At 38.8% G+C, this 25,704-nt stretch overlaps 1 protein-coding gene across 1 annotated transcript in view; it reads left to right on the forward strand.

The window, feature by feature from the left end:
- Nucleotides 1–25,704, forward strand: part of CENPC (centromere protein C) — a 144,835-nt gene that overhangs the window by 31,678 nt on the left and 87,453 nt on the right. Inside the window, exons 3-5 of the mRNA XM_006902727.1 lie at nucleotides 987–1,081; nucleotides 12,927–13,017; nucleotides 25,360–25,645. Of these exons, the coding sequence (XP_006902789.1) occupies nucleotides 987–1,081; nucleotides 12,927–13,017; nucleotides 25,360–25,645 (472 nt within the window). The remainder of the gene's footprint in view (nucleotides 1–986; nucleotides 1,082–12,926; nucleotides 13,018–25,359; nucleotides 25,646–25,704) is intronic.

The raw sequence follows: 25,704 nt of genomic DNA on the forward strand, positions 1-25,704 counted from the left end.
AGCCATGAGACTCACCCATTTCTCCTTGGGAATCCTTGAATTCCTGTTGTTGAGCCTCGATCTTCACTGAGGGCTAGTCATCAGCTGTTTAAGTGTTCAATTATCAATAAGCCGAAGTCTGTGGAAGGCCACTATCTTGGATCTCCAGAGTTTATCTTCTGCAGCAAGTGCTTTAAGTCTTTCTCAAATTCAGCAAACAAGGTGTGTCATCTCCATAACAAACAGGTGAATCCTGATGCCACACTTTTCTTCATAGTATCCAGCTTCTTGGATACTTTGCTAAGTGTTGTTGTTGTTGTTATGTGCCATCAAGTTGCCTACGACTCATAGTATACAGATTAAATAGGTATAGAAAGAAATAGAAACCTGATACAAACCTTTCCTAATTTTAAACCATTCATTGTTTCCTTTCTCTGTTCACACAATTGCTTGTTGGTCTAATTATAGGTTTGCACGAACACCCTCCCCCCCATTTTCCCCAGTGTTAGCTTTAATTTGTTATGCTCCATATAGTCAAAAGCCTTTGCAAAGTTAATAAAACATAAATGGACATTGTTCTGGTATTCTTTGCTTTCAGCCAGGATTCATGTGACACCAGCAGTGTTATCTCTGGTGTCACAGCCTCTTCTAAATCCACCTTCCAAATCTGGCAGTTCTTTGTGTTCTCTTCTAGCCATAATGGAATGATCTTTAGCAATATTTTCCTTCATGTCATATTAATCATATTGTTCAGTCATTTCCACTTTCAGAAATAGTCATTTTAGAAAATATTGTAATAAGAAAACAGGCAAACCAAATAATAAAGAGTGATGATCTCTTCCCATTTCTTGAGGCTGTCAATTATGTGTGAATATTGATTTTTGTTTATTTAAATTAAATTTACAAAAAGAAGAATATATACTTTCATATCATAGAAGATTGTTCTTAATTATGACTAGTGGAAATAACATCTTTCAATTTTTAAAAATGTTATTATTTTCTTTTAGGTCTTCCCAATGATTTTAGCACAGAGTCTATAAGACAGATCTCCCATTCACAATCTGAAATAAAAGAAACTTATATTCAGTCACCAAGCAAAGAGGTAAGTCAAAAGAGGGGAAGGATAGATGTAATAGTCTAATCAATGAAGCTGTACAATGAAGCAGTAAATTGCTTGGGTTGAGATTGCCCATTTTTCTCTTGTGGAGCAGCTGATGAATTTGAACTGTGAATTTTGGGTTAAGTATGCAATTCTTAAATACTATCTCACCAGAGCTCCTTATGCACAGTGTAGTTAGGTATATTTTAGTTGTTTCATAAAGGCCTGATTCTTAAAAGGGAGTTCTGTCTTTTCCATTTACTTTCTAGAAAGTTTGAAAATGTTTTGTGAAAAATTTGATTTGTCGTTTCCTGTGTTGGAAATTAGTTATATGGTTGGTAGAATTGTCTACTTGGAACATTTTTCACATTTCCTAAAATGTACTGTCTTAAAATAGGCTCCTTAGAGGAGCTAAACCTGTGAAGTTTCTTAGGTGGTGCTGGGTCAGCTCTGACTCATGATGACTCTGTAGACAACAGAATCAAACACTACCAGATCCTTTTTCATCTTGACAGTTGCTTTTGTGCTTAAGACTATTATTGTAACTTCTTTGTAAGTGTGTCTCTTTGTGTATCTTTCTCATTTTCATTGACTTACTTTATCAAGTATGATTAATACCTTTCTCCAGGGTCCGGTCTTTCTGATAACATACTCAAAATATACTTCTGAGGAGGTTCCTGATGTACTACTTCCGAGATAGATTTGTCTGTTCTTTTGGCAGTCCATGTTATGTTCATTGTTCTTCACTAAGAGCACAATTCAAAGGCATAGATTCTTCTTTGATCTACCTTATTCATTGTCCTACTCTCACATTCATATGATCTAATTGAAAATCCTGTGGGTTGGGCCAGGTACACCTTTGTCTTTGAAGTGACATGGTTACTTTTTAGTATTTCGAAGAGATTGCTGGTAGCAGATTTGTCCATTGTGGTACATCATTTGATTTCTTCATTACAGATTCAATGAGTGTTAATTGTAGATTAAAGTAAAAGGAAATATTTGACTTCAGCTTTTCTCTCTTTATCATACTGTTGCTTTTTGGTCAACTTTTGTTTTCTTGTTAGGTGCTGTCGAGTTGCCTGCGAGTCGTAGTGACCCTATGTACAACAGCTTTGAAGCCTGCCCTGTCTTGAGCCAGTCTTACTATGACACACTGACCCCCATTGCCCCAGTTACTGTATCAATCCGTCTCTTCCTGGATCTTCCTCTCCTATGTTGTCCCTCCACCCTTCCGAGCATGATGTCCTTCTCCAAGGATTAGTCCCACCTGGCCATGTGCCCAAAGTATATGAGACAGAGCCTCAAAATCCTAGCCTATAGAAGAAAGTAGGTTTCACCCTCTCCAAGACAGACCTATTTGTTTTCTTGGCGGTCCATGGTATGTTCAAGACTCTTCTCTAGCACCTCAACTCATAAGCATCAATTCTTCTGTCATCCTTAGTCCTTGTCCAGCTCTCTGATGCATAGCAAGTAATTGCAAAGACCATGGCCTGGATCTGGTGTACCTTAGTCTCCAGACAGACATCGTTGCTTCTCAGCAATCTGGAAAGATACCTGACAGCAGATTTACCTGATGCAATTTGTCTTTTGATTTCCTTACTGCTGGTTTCAAGAGTGTTGATTTTGGAGCCAAGCAAGCTGTAACTGTTAACAGCCTCAGTCTTTTCTCCATTTATCCTGGTGCTGCAAATTGGCCCAGTGTTGAGACTCTTTGTCTTCTTAATGTTGAGTTTCAGTCCATATGTAACACTACAGTCCTTCACCTTTTGCAGCAAGTGCTTCCGGTCCTCTTCAATTTCAGCAAGCAAGGTTGTGCCACCTGCATAAAATAGATTGTTGATGAGTCTTCCTCCATCTTGATGCCACATTCCCCATAAAGCCCAGCTTCCCCAATGATCTGTTTTACATATAGATTGAAAAGGTATATGGAGACAGAATGCATGCCTGACATACTCGCTTCCTGATTTTGAAACATGCAGTGTTTTCCTGTTCTGTTCTGAAGACTGATTCCTGGTCCAGGTATAGGATTTTGCATAAGCAAAATCATGTGTTCTGGGATTCCCTTTCTCTTCTAGGTTAACCACAATTTGTTGTGATCCGCACAGTCAAATGCCTTTGCAAGGTCACTGGAACACAGGTAGATATCCCTCTTGTACTCTTTGCATCCTGCCAAGATCCATCTGAAATTGGCAATAATGTCTCTATTACTGTGACCTCTTCTGTTCTGAGTTGTTTCTGGATAATCTTCAGCAGGATTTTGCTTTTGTGTGATATTAATGATGTTGTTGTTGTTGTTATGGGCTGTCGAGTCGCTTGCGACTCATAGCGAACCTATGCACAACAGCCCTAAACTCTGCTCTGTCCTGTGCCAATCGCACTGTCTCTGACACTCCCATCTCGATAACCCCAGTCACCGAATCAATCCATCTCATAGAGAGCCTTCCCCTCCTGCACTGTCCCTCTACCCTGCCCAGCATGGTGTCCTTCTTCAAGGACCGGTCTCTTCTTACAACATGTCTAAAGTATGTTAGACGGAGCCTCAGAATCCTTGCCTCCAACGAGCCACCTGGTTTAACCCTTTCTAGGATGAATCTGTTTGTTTTCCTAGCAGTCCATGATACTCTCAATACTCTTCTCCAGCACCACAGCTCAAAGGCATCAATTCTCCTTCTGTCCTCCTTAGTCATTGTCCAACTCTCTGATGCATAACAAGTGATTACAAAGACCATGGCCTGTATCAGACACACCTTAGTCTCCAGAGAGACACCATTGCTCTTCAGTACTTTGGAGAGGTCCCTAACAGCAGACTTTCCCATGGCAATGCACCTTTTAATTTCCTGGATTTTAGTTTCCAGTTCCAAGACTGTTGACTGTGGAGCCAAGCAAACTAAAGCTGTGAACAATCTCAATCTCTTCATCATCCATCCTGATGCTTCCAATTGGCCCAGTGGTGAGAATCTAATGATATTGTACAATAATTTCCAAACTCTGTTGGGTCACCATTTTTTTTTTTTGGCCGGGTAGCTGTCCTCTCGATTTCTTGGCACAACCTGGTGAACATGTCCAGGGCAGCATCTGTTTGTTGAAATATATCAATTGGTATTTCATTTTTCTAAGTTCTTCAGAGCAGCCTAAAATTTCTTCTTTATCACAATTGCCTCTTGATCATATATTTATTGAAATTCTCCTGTGTCAGCTAATTCTTCTTAACTGAGATGGATTGGCATGGAACATTTTGAATCAGACTATCATATTATCTGCTATGCTGGAGAAGAAAAGGTGAGATAAAATGGGGTTGCTTTCATACTGAAAAAGGCTGCTTCTATCCATCTTGAAATACAGTTTTGGAAGTGACAGGTAAATATCCATACACATTCAAGGAGATCTGTTAATGCCACTATCATTCAAATTTATTTACCAACAACCAGAGCCAAGAAGGAGGAAATAGACTATTTCTACCAGCTTTTGCATTCAGAAATTGATCGACATGTAACCAAGTTACTTAAAAATAATGAGTGACTGGAGTGCAAAAATTGGGAACCAGGAAGAAGGATCAGTACTCAGAAAACATGGACTCAGTGACAGAAATGAGGCTGGACATAGAATGAAAGAATTCTGCACAATCAATGATTTATTCATAGCAAATAACCTTTTATAAGAAACATAAACACAGGCTATACACATGTATTTCACTTTATGGTGTGCATAAGAATCAGGTTGATTACATCTGTGGAAGGAATCTCTGGAGAAGTTCATTATCAACAGTCTGATTGTGGAACAGACCATCAACTACTCATTTGTAAGTTCAATTTAAAGCTAAAGAGGGTAAAATCAGATCTATAGGAATCAAAATTTGTCCTTGAGTCCGTAAGCCCTGAATTTAAAAATCCACTCAGGAACAGGTTTGAGGCCTTGAGCACTAATGAACAAAGACTAGAATGCAAAAGGTCATTACAAAGAAGAAGAAGAAAAGACCAAAATGGATGTCAAAAGAGACTCTGAATATTGCAGTAGAGTGCCAAGAAGACAAAGCATAGGGAAGAAATCAAGAAGTTAAGGAGCTGAATAGAAGATTTCAAAGGGTAGCATGGGAAGACAAAGAAAAGTATTATAAAGAAATTTGCAAGAAATTGGAATTTAAAAATTAAAAGGGCCATATTCACTTGACGTTTCTTAAGCTGCAGGAACTAAAGAACAAATTGAAACCTCAAGTTGTAATACTTCAGGATAGAATATTGAATGATCCAGGAAGTATTAAAAGAAGATACAAGGAGTATGTGGAGTCACTGTACCAGAAAGAATTGGCTCCACTTATGAGTAGTTTTATTATCTTTATAGAGGTAATCCAAACTGAAGGCTATATATATAGTCTTGGAATTTATCAATATCTTGGCCTTCTCAAAAACTCACTGCTTTAAAACAAAACAACAAAAACCTGATTGCTTTAGAGTCAGAACTGATTTATAGCTAATTGACCTACCAGTGGGTTTCTTTACATGCTTCCACATTCAAGTCAGGCTGTGAAACTTGCTTTTTTTAAAAAGGTGCTGGCCTTTGCTTGTTAGGACTTGTTTGGAAAGCTTTTGTTTGCTTTTCTCTTACAAAGGATATTTGTCACTCTTGTATTGTTGTTAGGTGTTGTCGAGTAGAGTACAACTGATAGGGACTCAGTGGACAGCAGATCTGAATTCTGTCCTATCTTTACCATTTCTGATACTCTTGATCCCATTTTTGCAGTCATTATAACATTCTATCTCACTGAGGATTATCTTCTTTTTTTGCTGACCCTCCACCTTTCCAGACATAATATCCCTTTGCAAGGAATAGCTTCTTCTAGTAACATGTCCAAAGTATGAAAGACAAAGTTTTGCCATCCTTTCCTTCCACGAGCATAACTGTTCATTATTTTGTCATTTCTTAGACTATTCAGTACCTTTCTCCAACATCACAGCTCAAAGGCATCAGTTCTTCTTCTGTCATCCTTATTTATTGTCCAGCTCTGCAAAGCACAGCAAGTGATTGAAAAGACCACGGTCTGAATCAGGCAGATTTTAGCCTTCAAACTGACATCATTGCTCTACAGTACTTTGGAGAGAGGTCCCTGACGGTGGACTTACTGAAAGCAAAACATACATCTTATTACTCTATTACTAAGGGTGTTGATTATGCATCCATGTGAGATGAAGTCATTGACAGTTTCAGTCCTTTCTCCATCTATCATGATGTTTCCTTTTGGTTCTATGGTAAAGACCTTTGTTTTCTTGATGTTGCCTATATAATGTTTTAAAGAAAGTCCTAGCTCCCTATGGACTAGGCCATCAAAACTTCCTAAATAATATTTTAAAGAAAGGGATTACTCCTATTTTATTCTTCTCTTTCAGTATTATTTTAGCTGGATGATAGGTCTTGCTGTTTGTTCAAAATTGAAGATTGATTTTTCTTTTCAGAGAATATTGCTCAAATTAGGTCAGGATTGTGCTGACTCTGTAGATTACTTGGAGTAACACTGACATGTTAATAGTTTAAGTCTTACAGTCTATGAAAAAAGACTGTAATAAAGGTGCGTCTTAGAATTTTTCAACAGTGCTTTTTGTAGCTATTAATTATATTAAGTTTTTCACATCCCCTGTTAAATTATTGTTACCTATTGTAAGTGTAAATTAACACCCTTAGAATGAGCAGTCAAGAAATAAGAAGATGCATTGCACTGGAAAAATTTGCAGTTAGGGACGTGTCCACATTATTGAGAGGTAGTGTTGTCATTTTGAGGACTAAGGTGCATCTGATTCAGCCCATAGTCTTTCCGGTTACTAGGTATGCATCCATGAGCTGGACGGTGAATAAGGATGAACAAAAAAGAATTGATGCTTTTGAGCTGTGGTGTTGGAGAAGAGCACTGAACATCCCATAGATGGCCAAGAGAACAAATAGATATGTCTTGGAGAAGGTGCAGCTGGAGTGTTCTTTGGAGGCAAGATTGATGAAGCTTCACCTCACATACTTTGGACATATTGCTAGGAGGTCCTGTTCTTTGGAGAGGGACATGATGTTGGGAAAGATGGAGGGTTGGCAAAGGAGAGGAAGACCCTCAATGAGGTGGATTGACACGGTGACTGCTACAGTGGGCTCTTGTGTGTCAAGGAAGTGTGAGGATGGCGCACGACAGGACTGGGTTCAGATCTTCTGTTCATAGGGTCGTTATGAGTTGTCCTCAACTCAATGGCACCTAACTACCACAACAATTGTAAATGAAATTGTTTCCCTAATTTCTCTTTCAGATTTGTTGTTGTTGATGTATAGACACTCATTTCATCTAGTTTTAAGTTCACTTTGTAATCTGCAGTTTTGCTAAATTCCTCCATTAGCTATGAAATTTTCATAAGAAGTCTTTGGGATGTTTCTAGATTTCATGCACTCAGTTCGTTACTCCCTTACTCTCTCATTGCTCTCTAGACAGAACTGACTCATAGTTGACTCTTTAATGGGTTTTCAGAGACCAAATCATGTTAGAAGAAATTGCCCATCTTTCTCCTGATGAATAAAAGTACAACTCCTTGTCAATTAGGCCACCAGAACTCACATATAAGGGGATAAATAAGTCATGGATGGTACTGTTTATTTTATAAGTCAGTCTGTTCTTTGGTTAAAATGAATAACTTTAGAAACAAATTCAAAGGTATCTTAAGGTGGTAGTGTTTGTTGCCATCAAATTGAGTATTATTCACAGTGAACTTATAAACAACACATCTGAACTTGCTCTATCCTGTGCTGTCCTCAACATCCTTGATATGCTAAGCTCATTGTTAAAATGAGTGTGTCAGTTTACTCCCTGAAAGTCTTGTTTTCTTCCACTGACCCTCCACCTTTCTAAACATGATGTTCTTTTCTGCCCCCTCCTAATGACGTGTCGAGTATGTGAGATGAAGTGTCCTTGACTCTTAAGAAGCACCCTGGACGCACTTTCTTTAAGACATTCTTGTTTGTTCTCTTTGTAGTACATGCATTATTCAGGACTTTTCACCAACACCACAACTCAAAGGTATCAATTCTTTTTCTGTTGTCCTTATTTGTTCTCCAACTTTCAAATGCTGTAAGAAGAGGGCCATGTGGAGACATGTCTGATCTTTACCAACTTCATAAAGGGGAACTGTCCCCGTCACAGCATTAGTAACACCAAATTCCCATGAGGTCAGACATATCTTACATGCTCCTCTACCTCTTTGTACTCATCTCAACAGCAATATTAATGCTTTTCTGGGTACAAAATCCAATGCTCACAGAACCATACGGGGGACATCAAAAGGTTATAATACAGGTTAATAACAGAATACCGTCAAAACAACTTCAGAAATGTACATGCAGACACCTTGGCTTCTAAGTTCATGGCTTTGACCAGTGTCCCCAGTTCTAAGTCCTGCCAATTGGGTTCTCACCTCTACTTGTCCAGCAGAGTTCTTAGTTCTGTCATATTGGCTCTCTTCCCCCAGCTTTACCACCACCCCCGCCCCTCCCAAGGTCCTATTTCACGTCAAATCTCCAGTTTAGTCATAGATGTTGCTGCCATAAGTGTAGCTGGAGCAAACAGGGTGTCCTGTGTGATCCTGCTTTTTCTTAAGTGGCACTAGAAAATCTGTCTCTCTGGCTAGGGCTGTTCAATTAATTCATTGGCGACTAGCCTATTCCCTCTTTTGACAAAGATCAAGGAATGAAGCCTTAGGTTTAAATTGCATCTCAATGTCAAAACAAAGATTCTTACCAGTGGGCCAATAGGTAACATCATGATGGTTGGAGAAGACATTGAAACTGTCAACAACTTCATCTTACTTGGATCCACAATTAATACCCTTGGTACCAACACTCGGGAAATAAGTAGATACATTGCACTGGAAAAGTCTGCAGTTAGGGACCTCTCCAAACTATTGAGAAGTAATGATGCCAGTTTGAGGACTAAGGTGCTTTCGATTCAGGCTGTGGTCTTTCTGATCACTTGCTATGCATCTGAGAACTGGACAGTGAGCAAGAATGACAAGAATAATTGATGCCTTTGAGCTGTGGTATTGGAGAGGAATACTGAACATCCCATGAACAGTCAAAAGAAAAATAAATATGTCATAGAGAAGGAACAGCCAACGTGCTCTTTTGAGACAAGGATAATGAGGCATTGCCTCATATACTTTAGACATGTTGCTAGGAGAAAAGGAACATGATGCTTGGGAGGATAGAGGGTCAATGAAGGAGAAGACCATTGACCAGTGGATTGACCTAGTGACTTCTGCAGTGGGCTTTAGTGTGTCAGGAAATGTGAGATTGCACTGGATAGGACAGGACAGGGTTCAGATCTGTTCACAGGTCACATTGCTTCTACTCAACTTGATGGCACCTAACAACAACACAATAGCCAATCCCCTTGTAGATTGTTGAGCCTGAACTGTCCCCCTGTGGAATGGTAGATAGTCCCTTTGTAGACAGGCTAACACTGCCTATATGCATATCCCTGCCCATTTACATAGCAAAGTCAAATAATGGCTAGGAAAAGTCATATTGAAAGATAAGCTCCACAGATGCATAGCAAGTAATTGAAAAGACTGTGTCTTGAACAGGCATATTGTAGTCTTTGAGCCAACATCATTGCTTCTCAGAACTTTAAGGAGGTCCTTGATAGCCGATTTTCCCAGTGCAACACATCAAATTTTTGTGTAATATTGTTTGCCATTTTCATTGAGACATTTTAGTATCTGATTAAAATGTCTCTTTCCTGGGTTTTTCCTTTAAAGTACTTTATACTTGTTGTTGTTATGTTCTGTCGAGTCGCTTGCGACTCATAGCGACCCTATGTACAACAGCCCTAAACTCTGCTCTGTCCTGTGCCAATCACACTGTCTCTGATACACCAATCCTGATTACCCCAGTCACTGAATCAATCTACCTCATAGAGGGCCTTCTCCTCCTGGGCTGTCCCTCCACCCTACCAAGCATGATGTCCCTTTCCAAGGACTGGTCCCTCATTACAGCATGTCCAAAATATGTTAGACGGAGCCTCAGAATCCTTGCCTCCAAGGAGCAGCCAGGTTTAACTCTTTTCAGGACAAATCTGTTTGTTTTCCTAGCAGTCCATGGTACTCTCAATACGCTTCACCACCACCACAGATCAAGGCATCAATTCTCCTTCTGTCCTCCTTAGTCGCTGTTCAACTCTTTGATGCATAACAAGTGATAGCAAAGACCAAGGCCTGTATCATACGCACCTTAGTCTCCAGAGAGACACCATTGCTCTTCAGTACTTTGGAGAGGTCCCTAAGAGTAGACTTTCCCATCGCAATACGTCTTTTAATTTCCTGGCTACTGGTGCTGAGATTGTTGACTGTGGAGCCAAGCAAACTAAAGCTGTGAACAATCTCAGTCTCTTAACCATCCATCCTGATGGCTGCCATTTGGTCCATTGGTGAGAATCTTTGTCGTCTTGACATTGAGCCTCAATCCATATTGGAGGCTGCAGTCCTTGACCTTCTGCGGCAAGCACTTCAGGTCCTCCTCAGTTTCAGCAAGCAGGGTTGTGTCAGGGTTGTTGTTGAATCTTCCACCAATCCTGACACCACACTTCTCCTCATAGAGCTCAGCCTCCCCGATAATCTGTTCTGCATACAGGTTGAAAAGGTATGGAGACAGGACACATCCCTGGCGTACGCCCTTTCCACTTTTGAACCATGCAGTGTTTTCCAGCTCTGTTCTGACGACTGCCTCTTCGTCCAAGAATAGGTTTCTCATTAGTACGATCAAGTATTCTGGGATTCCCATTCTTCTCAGAGTCAGCCACAGTTTGTTATGATCCACACAGTAAAACGCCTTTGCATAATCAATGAAACACAGATATACATTCCTCTGATATTCCCTGCTTTCAGCCAATATCCATTTAACATTAGCTACAATATTCCTAGTACCATGACCCCTTTTAAACCCAGCCTGGACTTCTGGCAGTTCTCTGCTGATGTGCTGTTTCAGTCGTTTTGACTAATCTTCAGTAGAATCTTGCTTGCATGTGAAATCAATGATATTCTATAGTTTCACACCCTGTTGGGTCACTGTTCTTTGGAATGGGAACAGATATAGATCTCTTCCAGTCAGTTGGCCAAGTGGTTGTTCTCCAGATTTCTTGGCACAACTTGGAGAGCACATCCAGGGCAGCATCTGTTAGCTGAAATATGTCAGTTTGTATACCATCTATTCCTGCGGCCTTATTTTTTGCTATTTCCTTCAAAGCAGCTTGAACTTCTTCCTTCCTTCACCATAGGCTCTTGCTCAAATGTTATTTCATTAAATTCTTCCGTATCTGCCAATTCCTTTCTATACAATGACTCAGTATATTCCCTCCATCTTCTTTTAATACTTCCTGGATCATTTAATATTCTGCCTAAAGCATTTTTGATTATAGCAACTTGAGGTTTGAATTTGTTCTTCAGTTCTTTGAGCTTAAGAAATGCTGAGCGAATTCGGCCCTTTTGATTTTCTGACTCCAACTTCTTGAACATTTCATTGTAATATTTTACTTTGTCATCCCGTAAAGAAAATATAAAATATATGTAAGGTTTTAATAATATGGTATTAATAATAATTACATACATGAACAGTGTTGTACACATTGCAGCTTATAAAATTTTCAATACTTTTGAAGTGTCTATGTACACCTTTGTGATTTTACCTTTCTCCTTCTTTGTTCTGTGCAGAGGTCACCACCATCTTGGATTTCATGTTCAACATTCCTATTTTTTACTTTATCATATATTAGTTTGTGGTAACATTTTCCAGAATTTCTCACACCATTCAAAGATTCCACTCCCTTTGTTATTTTACTATAAGAACATGTGGCTTAGCATATTGTTGACTTAAAACTAAAGTTTTTATACCCACCAATCATGGTGCATTGCCAGATCAGTAAATGAAAAAGACACATCCAGCAATGCCTGGAGAAATCCCTGAATAGCCTTTCTATTCTCTTCACCAGAAGGGCCACATGGTACATGCACTTATTGCTTCTACAAGTCTAATGCAGTAGTATTTTTCCCCAGGGAAATTAATTTGTGATTCAACCTATTTTAATTTTGACCTGTTTACTTAATCATCCTTTGCCTACAAACATTCCTGACTTCCTGAAGGAAAGGAGGTGTTCTCTATAAATCTCACTGTTAATCCAGTCTAGGTTGGCTGATGTAGTAGAAGTAAATTTATTGTTTGATAAATGGTATTTTCAGAAATCCAAACTCTAGATTACAATCAGTGGCTCTCCCTGTAAACATGTCCTTTGATCAGACCCACAGTGGTAACTCTTTTCTGTATAATGTGAATCCTCAAGTATTATACAATTTTACATATCTTCACATCTGTTTTGCATTTGATATAAATTAGAGAATTCATTACTTTTTGCGGGATACTTTTTTACATGCTTCTTGTTGCTAGTTTATACATTTTCACTGTTGTCTACGTGGTATTCTCTTATTTGACTATATCATATTTCACTGAAATTTTTCTTGGTAATAGACTCTTGCTGTTCTGAGCTGCATTTGTTGTTGTTGTTGTGGTTGTGGTTGTGGTTGTGGTTGTTATTGCCATTTTATCTTTACTACCAGGAAACCAAACCTACTACCTTCAAGTAGATCCCACCTCAGTGATCCTACTAGCTTTACTAGTTAGTACCAAATTATTTTCCCAAAATAGTGATTAGTTGATAGCTATACCAGATATGTTGTTGTATTTAAATCTTCTTTATTTCCATTTTAAGAACAAATATATTTGATCATACTTGATAATTTTTTTGAAATAGCCTAATATTGTATTTTTCTTATGCTAATGTCAGAAATCACATCTAGATTCATTTCAAGTATCTTCAGAAGATGAAGATTGCTGTATGCAGTTTGCTGTGTCAGAAGAAGATGTAATAAGATCAGGTTAGTAGTACACTCATGGATGGTTATTTGCCTATTGTTGTTAATAGGTTCCATTGAGTCGAGGGTTATTGATTGTGAATCCTTCCAAGATGAAATTGTTGATAGTCTCAATTTTTTTCTCCATCCATCACTGAGATGGAGAATCCTTACCCTTTGATTGAGATGGAGAATCCTTACCCTTTTTGGCCCAGTGGTGTGATGATTGTCTTCTTGATGTTGAGATTTAATTTATCTACATAAAGCATGTTGATGTGTATTTTTCCAATCCTGATGCCATATTCTTTGTCATATAGTCCAAGTTCTTGAATGGTTTGTTCAGCATACAAATTGAGTAAATATGGAGAAAGGATACAAGCCTAATACAAACCTTTCTTAATTTTAAACCATGCAATGTTAGAACAAACAGTTTTGTCCTAGATAGGGTGAATTCTGCCTGCTCCTCAGAGGCAAGGATTCTGAGGCTTTGTCTAATATACTATGGGCATGTTACAAGGAGGGACTGGTCCTTGGAGAGGGACATCATGCTTGGAAGGGTAAAGAGATGGAGAAAGAGAGAGAGACCATCAGTAAGATGGATTGTTAAAATGACTGGGATATTGAGGGTAGGTATGTCAGAGAAAATAAAGTTGACACAAGATAGTGCAGGAGTAGGGTTGTGACTTGACCTTGACAGCACATAACAACAATGTTCCCTTGCTCTGTTTGGATAACAGTGTCTTGGTCTAGGTGGAGATTTTGCACAAGCACCATTAAGTACTCTCAGATTCCTTATTTTCTTTGTGTTAGCTGTACTTTGTTATCATCCACACAGTCACGTGCCTTTGAGACCTTTACAACTATTATTCAAAATCCCATTGCTGTTAAGTCAGTTCCAACTCAACAATGCGATACTGCCCATCTTTTTCTTGCAAAGTGGTGTATTTTGCCCATCAACTTTTTGATTAGCAGCACAAAATGTAACTGACTGTGCCATCCTGGCACCTTAATATGCTCACTGTTGTTAGGAGCTGTTGAGTCAACTACAACCTAGAGCGACCCTGTGAAGAAAAGTCCTGAACTTTACCCTGTAAACTGTGAACTATGCCATCCTTATAATTTCTGATAAACATCAGCCCATTGTTTCTGTACCTTGTTGAGAGTCTTCTTCTCTTTTGTGGACCCTCTACCTTTCCAATTATGGTGTCTTTTTGCAAGGAATAGAAAGTTTCTACTCCTAACAATATGTCCAAAGCATATGAGGCAGAGTTTCACCATCCTGGCCTTTGTGGATCACTCTGCTTGCACTTTCACCAAGAAATATTTATTTGGTTTTTTTTTTTGTAAAAAAAAAATTGTATTTAGAATTAGCCAGCTGGACTAAATTTAAATGATCCTAATTTTGTTGACAACATCCAATGCGTCATAGTCAAGAGCAAGTCATACATAGACTTTCTCTCCCATCAGGCATAATCAAAGTCTTGACATTAGCCACATCAGTGTCATAGAGTTTTTTTACAGCTTGTTTGATTTGGTGTTTGTTGATCTTGACATCCACAATGAACACAAGTGTGCTGTTATCTTCTGTCTTGAGATAATTCAGTACTTTTCTGTAGCACCACAATTTATTAGTATTGATTATTCTGTCATTCTGATTTATTGTCTAACTTTCAGATGCATATCAGGAAATTGAAAAGGCCATGGTTTGAATAAGGCATACCTTACTCTTAAAACTGATATCACTCTTCTTGACAATTTAGGAGAGGTCTTTGACAGCTGACTTTCCCATTGCTGTATAACTGCTGATCTGAAGGGTGTTGATATGGATCCAAGTAAGAAGATGGAAAAAGAGCAAGGACTGTGTGGGGATGGGTGGGGGGACAGAGCAGAAGAGGAACATCCAGATGAGATGGATTGACTTGGTAACTAGAGCGATAAGATTAGGTGTATTGGTCTGTGAGACTGGCTCAGGTTAGGGCAGGATTCAGAGCTATTTTACATAGGGTCACTATGAGTCATGGGCAACTGACAGCACAGCAACAACAAACAACAGATATGGCCATATCTTAACAGCAACAGCAACAACAACAGACATTTGACCATATCTTTACCAGTTTCACAAAGGGAAACGCTCCCTGTCAACAGCATCAGTAGCATAAAACCTGTTCCCATGAGGTCAAAACATGTCTCCCACACTCTAGTACCTCTTTCTGTTCATCTCAACACCAATCTTAGTGCTTTGTTGTTGTTGTTGTTGTTATGTTATTGCTCCATTTACTGAGTGAATCCATCTTATTGGGATGTCCCTATCCAAGGACTGGTGTGCTCAGAGTATGGGAGACAGAGCTTCAAAATCCTTACCTCCAAGAAGAAACTTGGTTTCACCTTCTCCAAAACTGACCAGTTTGTTCTCCTGGTGGTCCCTGGTGTGTTCAGCACTCTTGACTAGCATCACAACTCAAAGGTATAAATTCTTCTGTCATCCTTAGTTGTTCTGCAGCTCTCTGATACATAGCAAATAATTGCAAAGGTGAGTCCAGAATCTGTGATAGCTCACAGATGGCACAGAACCATATTAGATAATTCAAAAGGCTCATCACTCATAGTAAGGAAATCCAAAGACTATTTGCATTGTGAAAATCTACTGTCAAGGATCTCTCCAGAGTGCTAAAGAGCAACAATATAAATCTGGAGACTAAGATACTCCTGATCTTCGCAATTACTTGCTATGCACCAGAGAGCTGTACAGTGACTAAGGATGAAAGAAGAAGGATCAATGCCTTTGAGTTCTGGTGCTAGAGAAAAGTATGGGACATTTCATGGACTGCTAAGAGCACAAACAGGTTTGTCCTGAAGAGGATAAAACCAAGTTTCTCCTTAGAAGCAAGGATTTTGAAGCTCTATTTCACATACTTTAGATATGTTGCCAAGAGGGACAAGTCCTTGGAGAAGGACATCATGTTTGGAAGGGTAGAAGGACAACACAAGAGGGAGAGACCTTGGCTGAGATGGATTGACACAGTGACTAGGATAATGAGTTTAGGTATGTCGGAGATTGTAAGACTTCTTCAGAATAGAGGAGGGTTCAGAACTATTGTTCATAGGGTCACTATGAGTTTCAGGCAACCGATGGCACATAACAACAACAATAACAACAATAGCCAAATGCAGTCCAGACAGCTTCCAAAATGTGCTTGTAGGCATCTCAGCCTTGAGCCTCACTGCTTAGGTTTATGTAACAAAGTTCGCAATCCTGCCAGTATTGGCTCTCCTGCACCACCTCCAAACTGGGCAAAGGCCCTTAGCTTAGCTCTGATTCTGTGCATAGAGAGCAGTAGTCCCAAGTTCTGTTTTGTCTCATGTCAGGTCTTTGATTCTCTACTGTGGTTACAATAGCTATTGCTCTGCTTCTAAAGGACAGTTTGCATTCTCTTGCTGCTGCTTCTTTGCTGGCAGGGGAAGATGATTCTTCTTCTTCTGCTGGATCACTCAATTTAATGGCAAGATTAGCCAGTCTCTTTGTGGATAGGCTAACATGTTCTATTCACGTATTCCTATGGTGAAGTCAAGTTCAGTGGCTAGGAAAGCCATTTTGAATAATAAACTCCACACAGCACAATTCCTTACCACTAAACCAAAAAGAAAGCTGCTTTACCCTTTTAAATAAATAGTAAAAATGCCTTTATGGGATTATGTGTTTGTGTGAGGTTTAATATTACCCAAATGGATATTATTATTAAGTGCTGTGAACTTTTGTTAAATAATACAGTGTTATGTATCCAAAAACAACAGTTTCATTGAGATTACTTTAAACTGTGTGCTCACATAGTGGTAGTTATAAGGGTAGTGTGGAATTGTGCAGGGTTTAGTTCTGTTTTACCTAGGATTGCTTTGAGTGTCACAGTGTCTAACAATAAGTGCCACTCAGTGGATTCTTAATTCATACTAGCCCCGGCCACTGGATGCTTAAACAGTCGTACTGCTGCTCCTGTGTTGGTTTTGCTGACACGTATCCCAGTTTGGAGAGTGTGCTCTTAAATGATTTGAGAGACTGTGTGTCCACAGTTAAGGTAATTGGAGACCACAGGGGGCTAAGATGATGGCTAAAAAAGCCAAGTTTTAAGCTAACACTGCAAAAGGCTATAAGTTTTTATTAGAGACCACCCTTCGTTCTAGAGTGACTAACACTTTAACTGTCAAGCTTTCAGTTAACGGTCCAGTATGTTATAGACATACTGTCATCAGGAAGGAGCTCTTGTGGCATACTGGTAAGAAGCTGTGCTGCAATCCCAAAGGCACATGTTTCAGATCCACCAGCTGTTCCAAAGGAGAAGGGTGGGTAGTCTCTTCCTGTGTAATTTTTTCCCTCTGAAAACCTGCTGCAGAGTCAGCTATGGGTCGGTTCTGATTTGATGGAACACAACAACATATCCAAAACCCCTTGAAAATACTTATATCACCATAAAAAATGTTTATCTATGTTTTGACTATTTAGTGTTCAATCTAAACTCTTGGCAGCTTCTGATATTCATACTGTTTTTATAGTCTTAGAAATCAAAAGATGTATTGCATTGGGAAAACCTGAAGTCAAGGACCTCTCCAAATGCTAAACAGCAGTGATGTCAGTTTAAAGACTAAAATACTCCTAATTCAAGTCATGGTCTTTGCAGTAACTTGCTATGAATCTGAAAGTTGGAGAATGAATAAGTATTATCCAAGAATTGATGCCTTTGAGTTATGGTTTTAAAGAAGAGTTGAATATGCCATGGACTTCTGAAGGAACAAACAAATATGTGTTGGAGAAAGTACAACTAGAATGTTCCCTAGATGCAAAGAGGTAAAACGTTCTCTCATATAGTTAAGACAAATTGTTAGTCAAGTCCTTGGAAAAGGACGTCATGATTTGAAAGGTGGTGGTTCAGTGAAAGAGGAAAACCCTCAACAGAATGGATTGACACAGTGACTGACTGTATCAGTGATTGTGATTATCAGAGATGAAGAGGCTGGTATAGGATAGAACAAGTTTCAGAATTGTTTTTCATAGCATCATTATGAGTTGTTTTTGATTTGATAGCACCTAGTCACAGCCTAGTTTTACTTTTTCCAGAATTTCAAGTAGTGGCAGTAAGACGGTATGTAGTGTTTTTAGACTAGCTTTTTGAACTTAGCAACAAGAATCTCTGTGTCTTCATAGGCTGGAAATAGTTTGGGTTGTTTTGGTTTTTTTTTTTTAATGTCACTGAATAATACTTTTTTGGTATGAATTTATTAAAGTTTGATAAACTTCTAGCAAGGCTAATTCAGAATAAAGAGACAAAAACCACTAAAATGTGACACTAGGATTGGAGGAAACATCAACAACAACCTGTGTTATGCAAATGACACAACCTTACTTGGTGAAAATGGAGAGACTTCTAAGCAGTTGTTAGAGAAACTATAAGACTACATCCTTTAGAGTGGATTACATGTCAATATGCATATATTAAAAAAAAAATCAAACACCTTCACCATTGGATCAGCATCATTATAGATAGAAAAAAGATGGAAGTTGTCAAGGGTTTCATTTTACTTGGTTCTACAGTCAACACTGTAAAAAAAGCAAGAACCGTGTGGTGTGGCCATATGTGGCCTTTATGCACTGCACAACAACATTAACAACACAGAGTGAATTCCTATGAGATCAGAATGTCCTCCACACTCCCACACATCTTTTTACTCATCCCAGCATCAATATTACTGTTTTACTTGGCCTAAAATCCAATACAGTAGCACACAGACCAAACAGAACCATATTGGGGAAGTCAAAAGGTTAGTAGTGACAGTACATTCAGGACAGCTTAAGAGCCTTGAGCCTCATGATTTTAGGTCAGTGTTACAAAGCTCTCAGTTAAAATTTTTACTTTCCTTACCCCCACCTCTAGTTGTCCAACAAATTCAAGCAAAGTCTCTTAGCTCCTGTTCCATCATGTAATAGCCACAAGGTCCCATCTCATGTTGAATCTTTGGTTCTCCACTGTGGCTACTATGGCTCCTGTCCCATAGGCCCTAGTGTGTCTGGCGCAAGAATCTCTGGCTCCGAAGGACACACTACATTCTCTTGCTGCTTCTTTTGCTGATTGGGAAGATCCTCCTATTCTGCTGCTGGATCTTCTCAACTAAATGGCAAGACTCCCCAATCTCCTGTGGATCGGGGAAACTAGCCATTTCCCTTATAGATAGGCTAACACACCCTATTTATGTACTCCCCCATACACATGGCCGAATAAGTTAAGGGATAGAGAAGCCATTTTGAACAATAAGCTCTTTACACCATAACAGCCGTGGTGATAGCAGTCAAGAAATTAAAAAAGTGTACTACTATTGATGAAACTGAAGAGGACCTGAAGCATCTGCTGCAGAGGGTCAAGGACTGCAGCCTCCAGTATGGATTGAGGCTCAATGTCAAGACAAAGATTCTCACCACTGGACCAATTGGCAGCATCAGGATGGATGGTGAAGAGATTGAGATTGTACACAGCTTTAGTTTGCTTGGCTCCACAGTCAACACTCTTGGCACCAGCAGCCAGGAAATTAAAAAGCACATTGCCATGAGAAAGTCTGCTGTTAGGGACCTCTCCAAAGTACTGAAGAGCAATGGTGTCTCTCTGGAGACTAAGGTGTGCCTGATACAGGCCATGGTCTTTGCAATCACTTGTTATGCATCAGAAGTTGGACATTGACCAAGAAGGATAGAAGGAGAATTGATGCCTTTGAGCTGTGGTGCTGGAGAAGAGTATTGAGAATACCATGGACTGCTAGGAATACAAACAGATTCATCCTGGAAAGGGTTAAACTGTGTGGCTCCTTGGAGGCAAGGATTCTGAGGCCCTCTATGAGGTGGATTGATTCAGTGACTGGGATAATTGGAATGGGAGTGTCAGAAACAGTGCGATTGGCACAGGAACAACACTACTATTGATGAAATTTATTGTCAAGGACCTCTTTAAATTGCTAAAGAGCTCTTACAGACTAATGGGTGCCTTTTGCCAGCAGTAGTATTTTCAACTGTTTATATACTTCTGAAAGTTAGACAGTGACTAAGGATGACTGAAGAAGAATTGATACCTTTGAATTGTAATGTTGGAAGAATACTAAATATCTTTTTATTGTTGTTACTAGGTGCCACTGAGTTGAGTATGACATATAGTGACCCTATGAACAACAGATTTGAACCCTGTCCAATCTTATGCCTTCCTAACACACTAGAGACCATTGTGGCAATCACTGTGTCAGTCCTCCCGGTTGAGGATCTTCCTCTCCTTCGCCAACCTTCTACCTTTTCAAGTATCCTGTCCCTTTCCAAGGAATAGCTCCTTCTAGCAACATGCCTGAAGTATGTGAGACAAAGCTTTTTCATCTTTATCGCCAAGGAACATTCTGGTTTCCTTTTTCCAAGATAAATATTTGTTTGTTCTTTTGGCAGTCTATAGGATGTTCAGTACTTTTCTCCAGTACCACAGTTCAAAGGTATCAAATCTTCTGTTCAGCTCTGTGCATAGCAAGTGATTGGAAACAATATGGTCTTAATCAGATGAACCTTAGTCCTCAAACTGACAGTGTTACTTCTCAGTATAATTAGGAGAGGTCCCTGATTGCAATCAATAATGTCTTTTGATTTCCTAACTGCTGTTACCAAGGGTGTTGATTGTAGATCAGAGTAAGATGAAGTTGTCAGTTTCCATGATTGATAGAGTAACTGGGGCAATGGAGGTTGCAGTGTCAGAATCAGTGACACTAGATCAGGACAGTGAAGTCTTCAGAGCTGCTATACTTATGGTCGCTATGCCTTGCAGGCAACTTGACAGTACATAATAGCATCAATAATCATAATATTGTTTTTAGATCTAGTGGTAAGAATTTTTGTTTTCTTGACATTGAGATGCAATCCATATGGAAGGCTGTTTTCTTCTGCAACAGGTACTTCAAGTCCTTATTTTCAGTAAGCAAGATTATGTTATGTGCATAATCCAGGTTATTGATGAGTCTTCCTCTGATCTTGATTCCACATTCATCGAGTCCAGCTTCTTGAATAATTTGTTCAGCATACAGATTGAATAGATAGGGAAAGAGAATACAACTCTGATGCAGTCTCTTTAATTTTAAACCATTTAGTGTTCCCTTCCTTTGTCCACACAACAGCCTCTTAGTCTAGGTATAGGTTTTCCATAAGCACTATTAAGTGTTCTGGGATTCCCATTCTTCTCACTGTTGGTCATAACTTGTTATGATCCACATAGTCAAATGCCTACAAGGATGCCCAAAAGAACAAACAGATCTGTCCTGGAGGAAGTGCAATCAGGATACTCATTAGAGACAAGGATGTTAAACTTCAGATGTGTCCTCCAAAAGGGCCAGTCTTTGGAAAAAGATACTGTGCTGGGAAAGGTCAGAAAGAGAGGAAGACTCTCAACAACGTGAGTAGACATAGACTATAATGGGTTCATATTGTTAACTGTTGATTATATTTTTTCTGTTGTGATTATGATTTGCTTGTTGATTTGCAGAGTGATTTGATTTTCTTAAGCTTCAGTTTGAACTTGCATATGAATAGTTCATAGTCTGTTCCATCTACAGTCAGCACCTTGCCTAGTTTTCACAGCTGATATTGAGCTTCTCCAACAATTTTTCCCACAGATATAATCAATCTGATTCCTGTGTAGGCCCTCAAGTGAAGTTTATGTGTATAATCACTGCTTGCATTTCTTATAAATGTATTTGTAATGAATCAGTCATTGTTTGCATAGAATTTTATCATTCTGTCTCCAGCCTCATTTCTATCACCAAGTCCATGTTTCCCAACTACTGATACTCCTTCCCTCTTCTCAACTTTTGTATTGGAGTCACTCATTATTAATGCATCTTGGTTGTGTGTTCGATAGATTTCCAACTGCAACAGTTGGTAGAAGTCATCTATTTCTACCTCTTTGCCTCTGACTTTTGGTACATAAATTTGAATTTTAGTGAAATTAATAGGTCCTACTTGTATGTGTATGGATATTATCCTGTCACTTAAATACAACATTGTATTTCAAGATGGATCCAAAAATGGTCTTTTTAAATACAAATGAGACCCCATTTTCCTTACTGTAGTATTGAACATACCATGGACTGGTAAGAGAACAAACAGGTGTGTCCTGGAGAAGGTGAAACCAAGCTGCTCCTCGAACACAAGGATTTTGAAGCTCCACAGTCTTACATACTTTGGGCATGTTGCTAGGTGGAACCAGTCCTTGGAGAAGGACATCACGCTTGGAAGGATGGAGGAACAGCCCAAGAGAGGAGAACCTTGGATGAGATAGATTGACTCAGTAACTGGGGTAATGGAGGGGTAGGTGTACTGGAAAAAATGAAACTGGGTCAAGATACGGCAGAGTTCAGAGCTATTGTGTATAGGGTAAGTTGAATATATTGTGCATAGGGTGAGTTTCAGGTGACTGGAGTGCACATATACCCGACAATAAGCAGAGTGATTTAAATTGTATCCTGTACATTTTGGTTGTTATGGTTGGTGACAAAATTTCAAGTAGTTTCCGAGTTTTTATTTAATGTCTTATTCTTAGTTTGTTGTTCTTATGTGCTTTGAGTAGGGTACAATCATAGGGACAATGACCTACAGTTCTCAAACTTGTCCTTTCCTGTGCTATCCTCATCATCTCCATCAAAACACTCAAGCCTTTGCTGCCATCATTGGGACAGTTCGTTTTGTTGAGGTTCTTTTGCTGACCCTCCACTCCTCTAAGTGTAATGTCCCTTTCTAAAGAATATAGCTCCTTATTATAACATGTCCAGAGTATATAAAATAAGCTTCACCATGCTTGCATCCAAGGAGCAATCTGACCACATTTTTTCTAAGATGTGTGTATTATTTTTACAGTACATGAGATATTCGGTCCTCTTCTCTAACACCACAACTCAAAAGGCATCGATTATTCCTCTGTCATCCTTGTATGTTCATTGTCCAGCTTTCAGATGCCTAGCTAGTGATTGGAAAGACCATGGCTAGGATCAGGTGCATTTTAGTGTTTGAACAGACATTATTGCTCTAGTAATTTGGAGACCTCACTGATAGCAGGCTTCCATGGCGACACGTTTTTTTATTTCTTGGATTCTGGTGCCGGGGATGTTTATTGTGGATCCCAGTAAGAAGAAATTATTTACAATTTATTCCTCTATCATGATGTTAATTAACAGTCCATCAGAGTGAGGATTTTTTATATTCTTGTTGTTGGGGTGTAATCCATATTGAAGTTCTCCTCACCTTCAGCAAGCAAGGTTTTGTCATATGCATAATGTGAGGTGGCTTTTCTAGCTTAGTGGATTTAATGACAGTTTGATTTTCAATGTGCTTGCAATGGTATTTTGGTCTGCTTTATTTTCTGAGGCTTTAGGGTTCTTTCTTTGTTCTTGTTGGTGCCTGCTGGGATGATTGGAAAGCATATTCCTTGACCTACGTAATATCAAGAATTGGGGTCAAAAGCTCCTGTGCCTACATCTCCATGTGCTATGAACTGACTGACAAGATTGATACAGGCCTACTACTGACTCTGCCCCTGATGTCTGTCACATTGATTATTTTTGCTTTGGTTGTGAAATATAGGCTGGGATGGCCTAGGTTGTCATTATTGCCAGTGGATCAGAATAACACTTTGGCATATGATATTGGAACTGAGGAAGTAAAAAAATTCACTGCTGCTAGTGGCTTGGACTGCCTGCCATCCTTGGTTGTGAATTGAGTGGGAATCAGGTTGTTCCAGAGAGTAGGTTAATCTAGTGCTTTACTCCTCTGTTTCAGCCAGTCCATAGAACTTGTGAAGTAAGTGCTGAAATGGCTCAGAATTCGTTGTTCTGCCATTGTGGGTGGACTGGAATTTCAGCTAGTCTGTGTTAAAGAGCTGTTGTTGAACACTAGGGGTGTGTGTGTGTGTGTGTGTGTGTGTTTGAATGTTTATGGGGGGCAGCAGTGATGGATGTCTGTTTTGGTTTCTTCTGCTCTTATTGATAGTTGATGATGGTTCTAGTTGCAGACTTCTCTGGTTGCCTTCAAAAGAAGGTAAGGCATCTCATGGCAGATTTTATGGGAGAAGGAAAGAAAACCCTACTTAACCCTCTTGTAATGCTATAAATTTGAGGTTCCTATCCAGATTCTAGAGTTCTTTTGGTTTCTAAAGTCCTGTTATAATTGTGAATGGTTTTCAGGACACACATTTGCAATTAGAAGGGAAGAGTAAACTCTATAATCTGGTTTTAGAACCAGAATACCATTTTTGGTTTTATTTAAATTTTAATCTTTGCTTTTTAAAAAAGTATGGATCAGTGTATCTACTACTTAGGCTTAAGGGAGTACACACACATAGGTGTGTATGTATTTAAATATTATTAAGTGCCATCAAGTTTATGACTCATAGTGACTCTGAACAGCTTATCTGAACTTTGCCTTGTCTTGTGTCATTCTCATGATCTCTGTTTTGCTCAATCCCGTTGTGATAGTCAGTTGTGTCAATCCATCTCTTTGAAGGTCTTCCTCTCTTGCTCTGACCATCTACTTTTACCAGTATATCTCTCTCCAAAGACTGATTCCTCCTGAAAATATGCCCAGAGTTAAGTGGTAAATTTTACCATCTTTGCCTCTAATGAGCATGCTGGTTTTACTTCCTTTGGAAAAAATTTGCTTGTACTTTTGACAATCCATGTGGTAGTCAATATTCTTCACCACCACCAAAATTCAAATATTATAAATATCTGTATGTATGTAAGGGTACTCATGTAGTACCCTATTGTACCTATTCTTGGCCTAAGGAAAGAGTTATCAGTTTTATTTTAAAACATTAGACCGAATTGACCAAATATATGCCCATTTTATTAATTTACGTTTTTCTGAAGTATTTCTATATTTTAATTAAAGATCTTTGGTTCCAGTTTTAATGGATTGTACATAAGTTAATGTAAACTTCTGATTAAATTATTACTAATTTTTTTAAGAGCACATTTGAATCTAGAGGAAATTAGGCTGAGTGACATAAGTCAGTCACAGGAAGACTGTTACAGTACATGGCCACTATTATAAAAAGCTAAGGAAAAGTTTATACCCAGATAGAGTCTCTCTTGGAAGGTTACCAGGGATGAGAAAGGAGGGAAGTAAAAATTAAAAAAAATTAAAAAATAGTTTTGTTGGGTGAAGGAATATAAAGTAAGGATTTATCTGACATTGTAATTAATTATATAAATGATAATTAATGCTGTAAAACAAAATATGTATAAATGAAAAACCAGTATGTTTGTAAACTCTCAAAACACGTTGATAATTATCTTTATGTAATTTTTTTCCAGTTCAGACTGATAAAGTTTTTCAGGAAGTTGTAGCAACTGATGTGGATTCTGAAAATACGTCTGACTTGAAAAAGGTGTCAAATAAAAAACTAAATGTCCAACACAACAAAGCTGATGAAGAATTTTACCTCTCTGTTCGCTCTTCAGCTGTCGATTTGGAGGCAAATACATCTTTATCAAAAAATGTTGTTCCATCTGTTTCCCAAAAAGGAGAGACTTACACTTTTGAAAATTCAGTAAACATGCAATCTCCTAATACAAAGATTTCTTATAAAATAAAGAAAAGGTAAACTTTTAAAATAATATTTCTCTTTTATGTTAAAGAGTGGATAAGTAAGATTTTCA

The sequence above is a fragment of the Elephantulus edwardii genome, unplaced genomic scaffold (genome assembly GCF_000299155.1).
Source record: "Elephantulus edwardii isolate Elephantulus edwardi_28Jun2011 unplaced genomic scaffold, EleEdw1.0 scaffold00442, whole genome shotgun sequence".
Taxonomy (NCBI): Eukaryota; Metazoa; Chordata; class Mammalia; order Macroscelidea; family Macroscelididae; genus Elephantulus; species Elephantulus edwardii.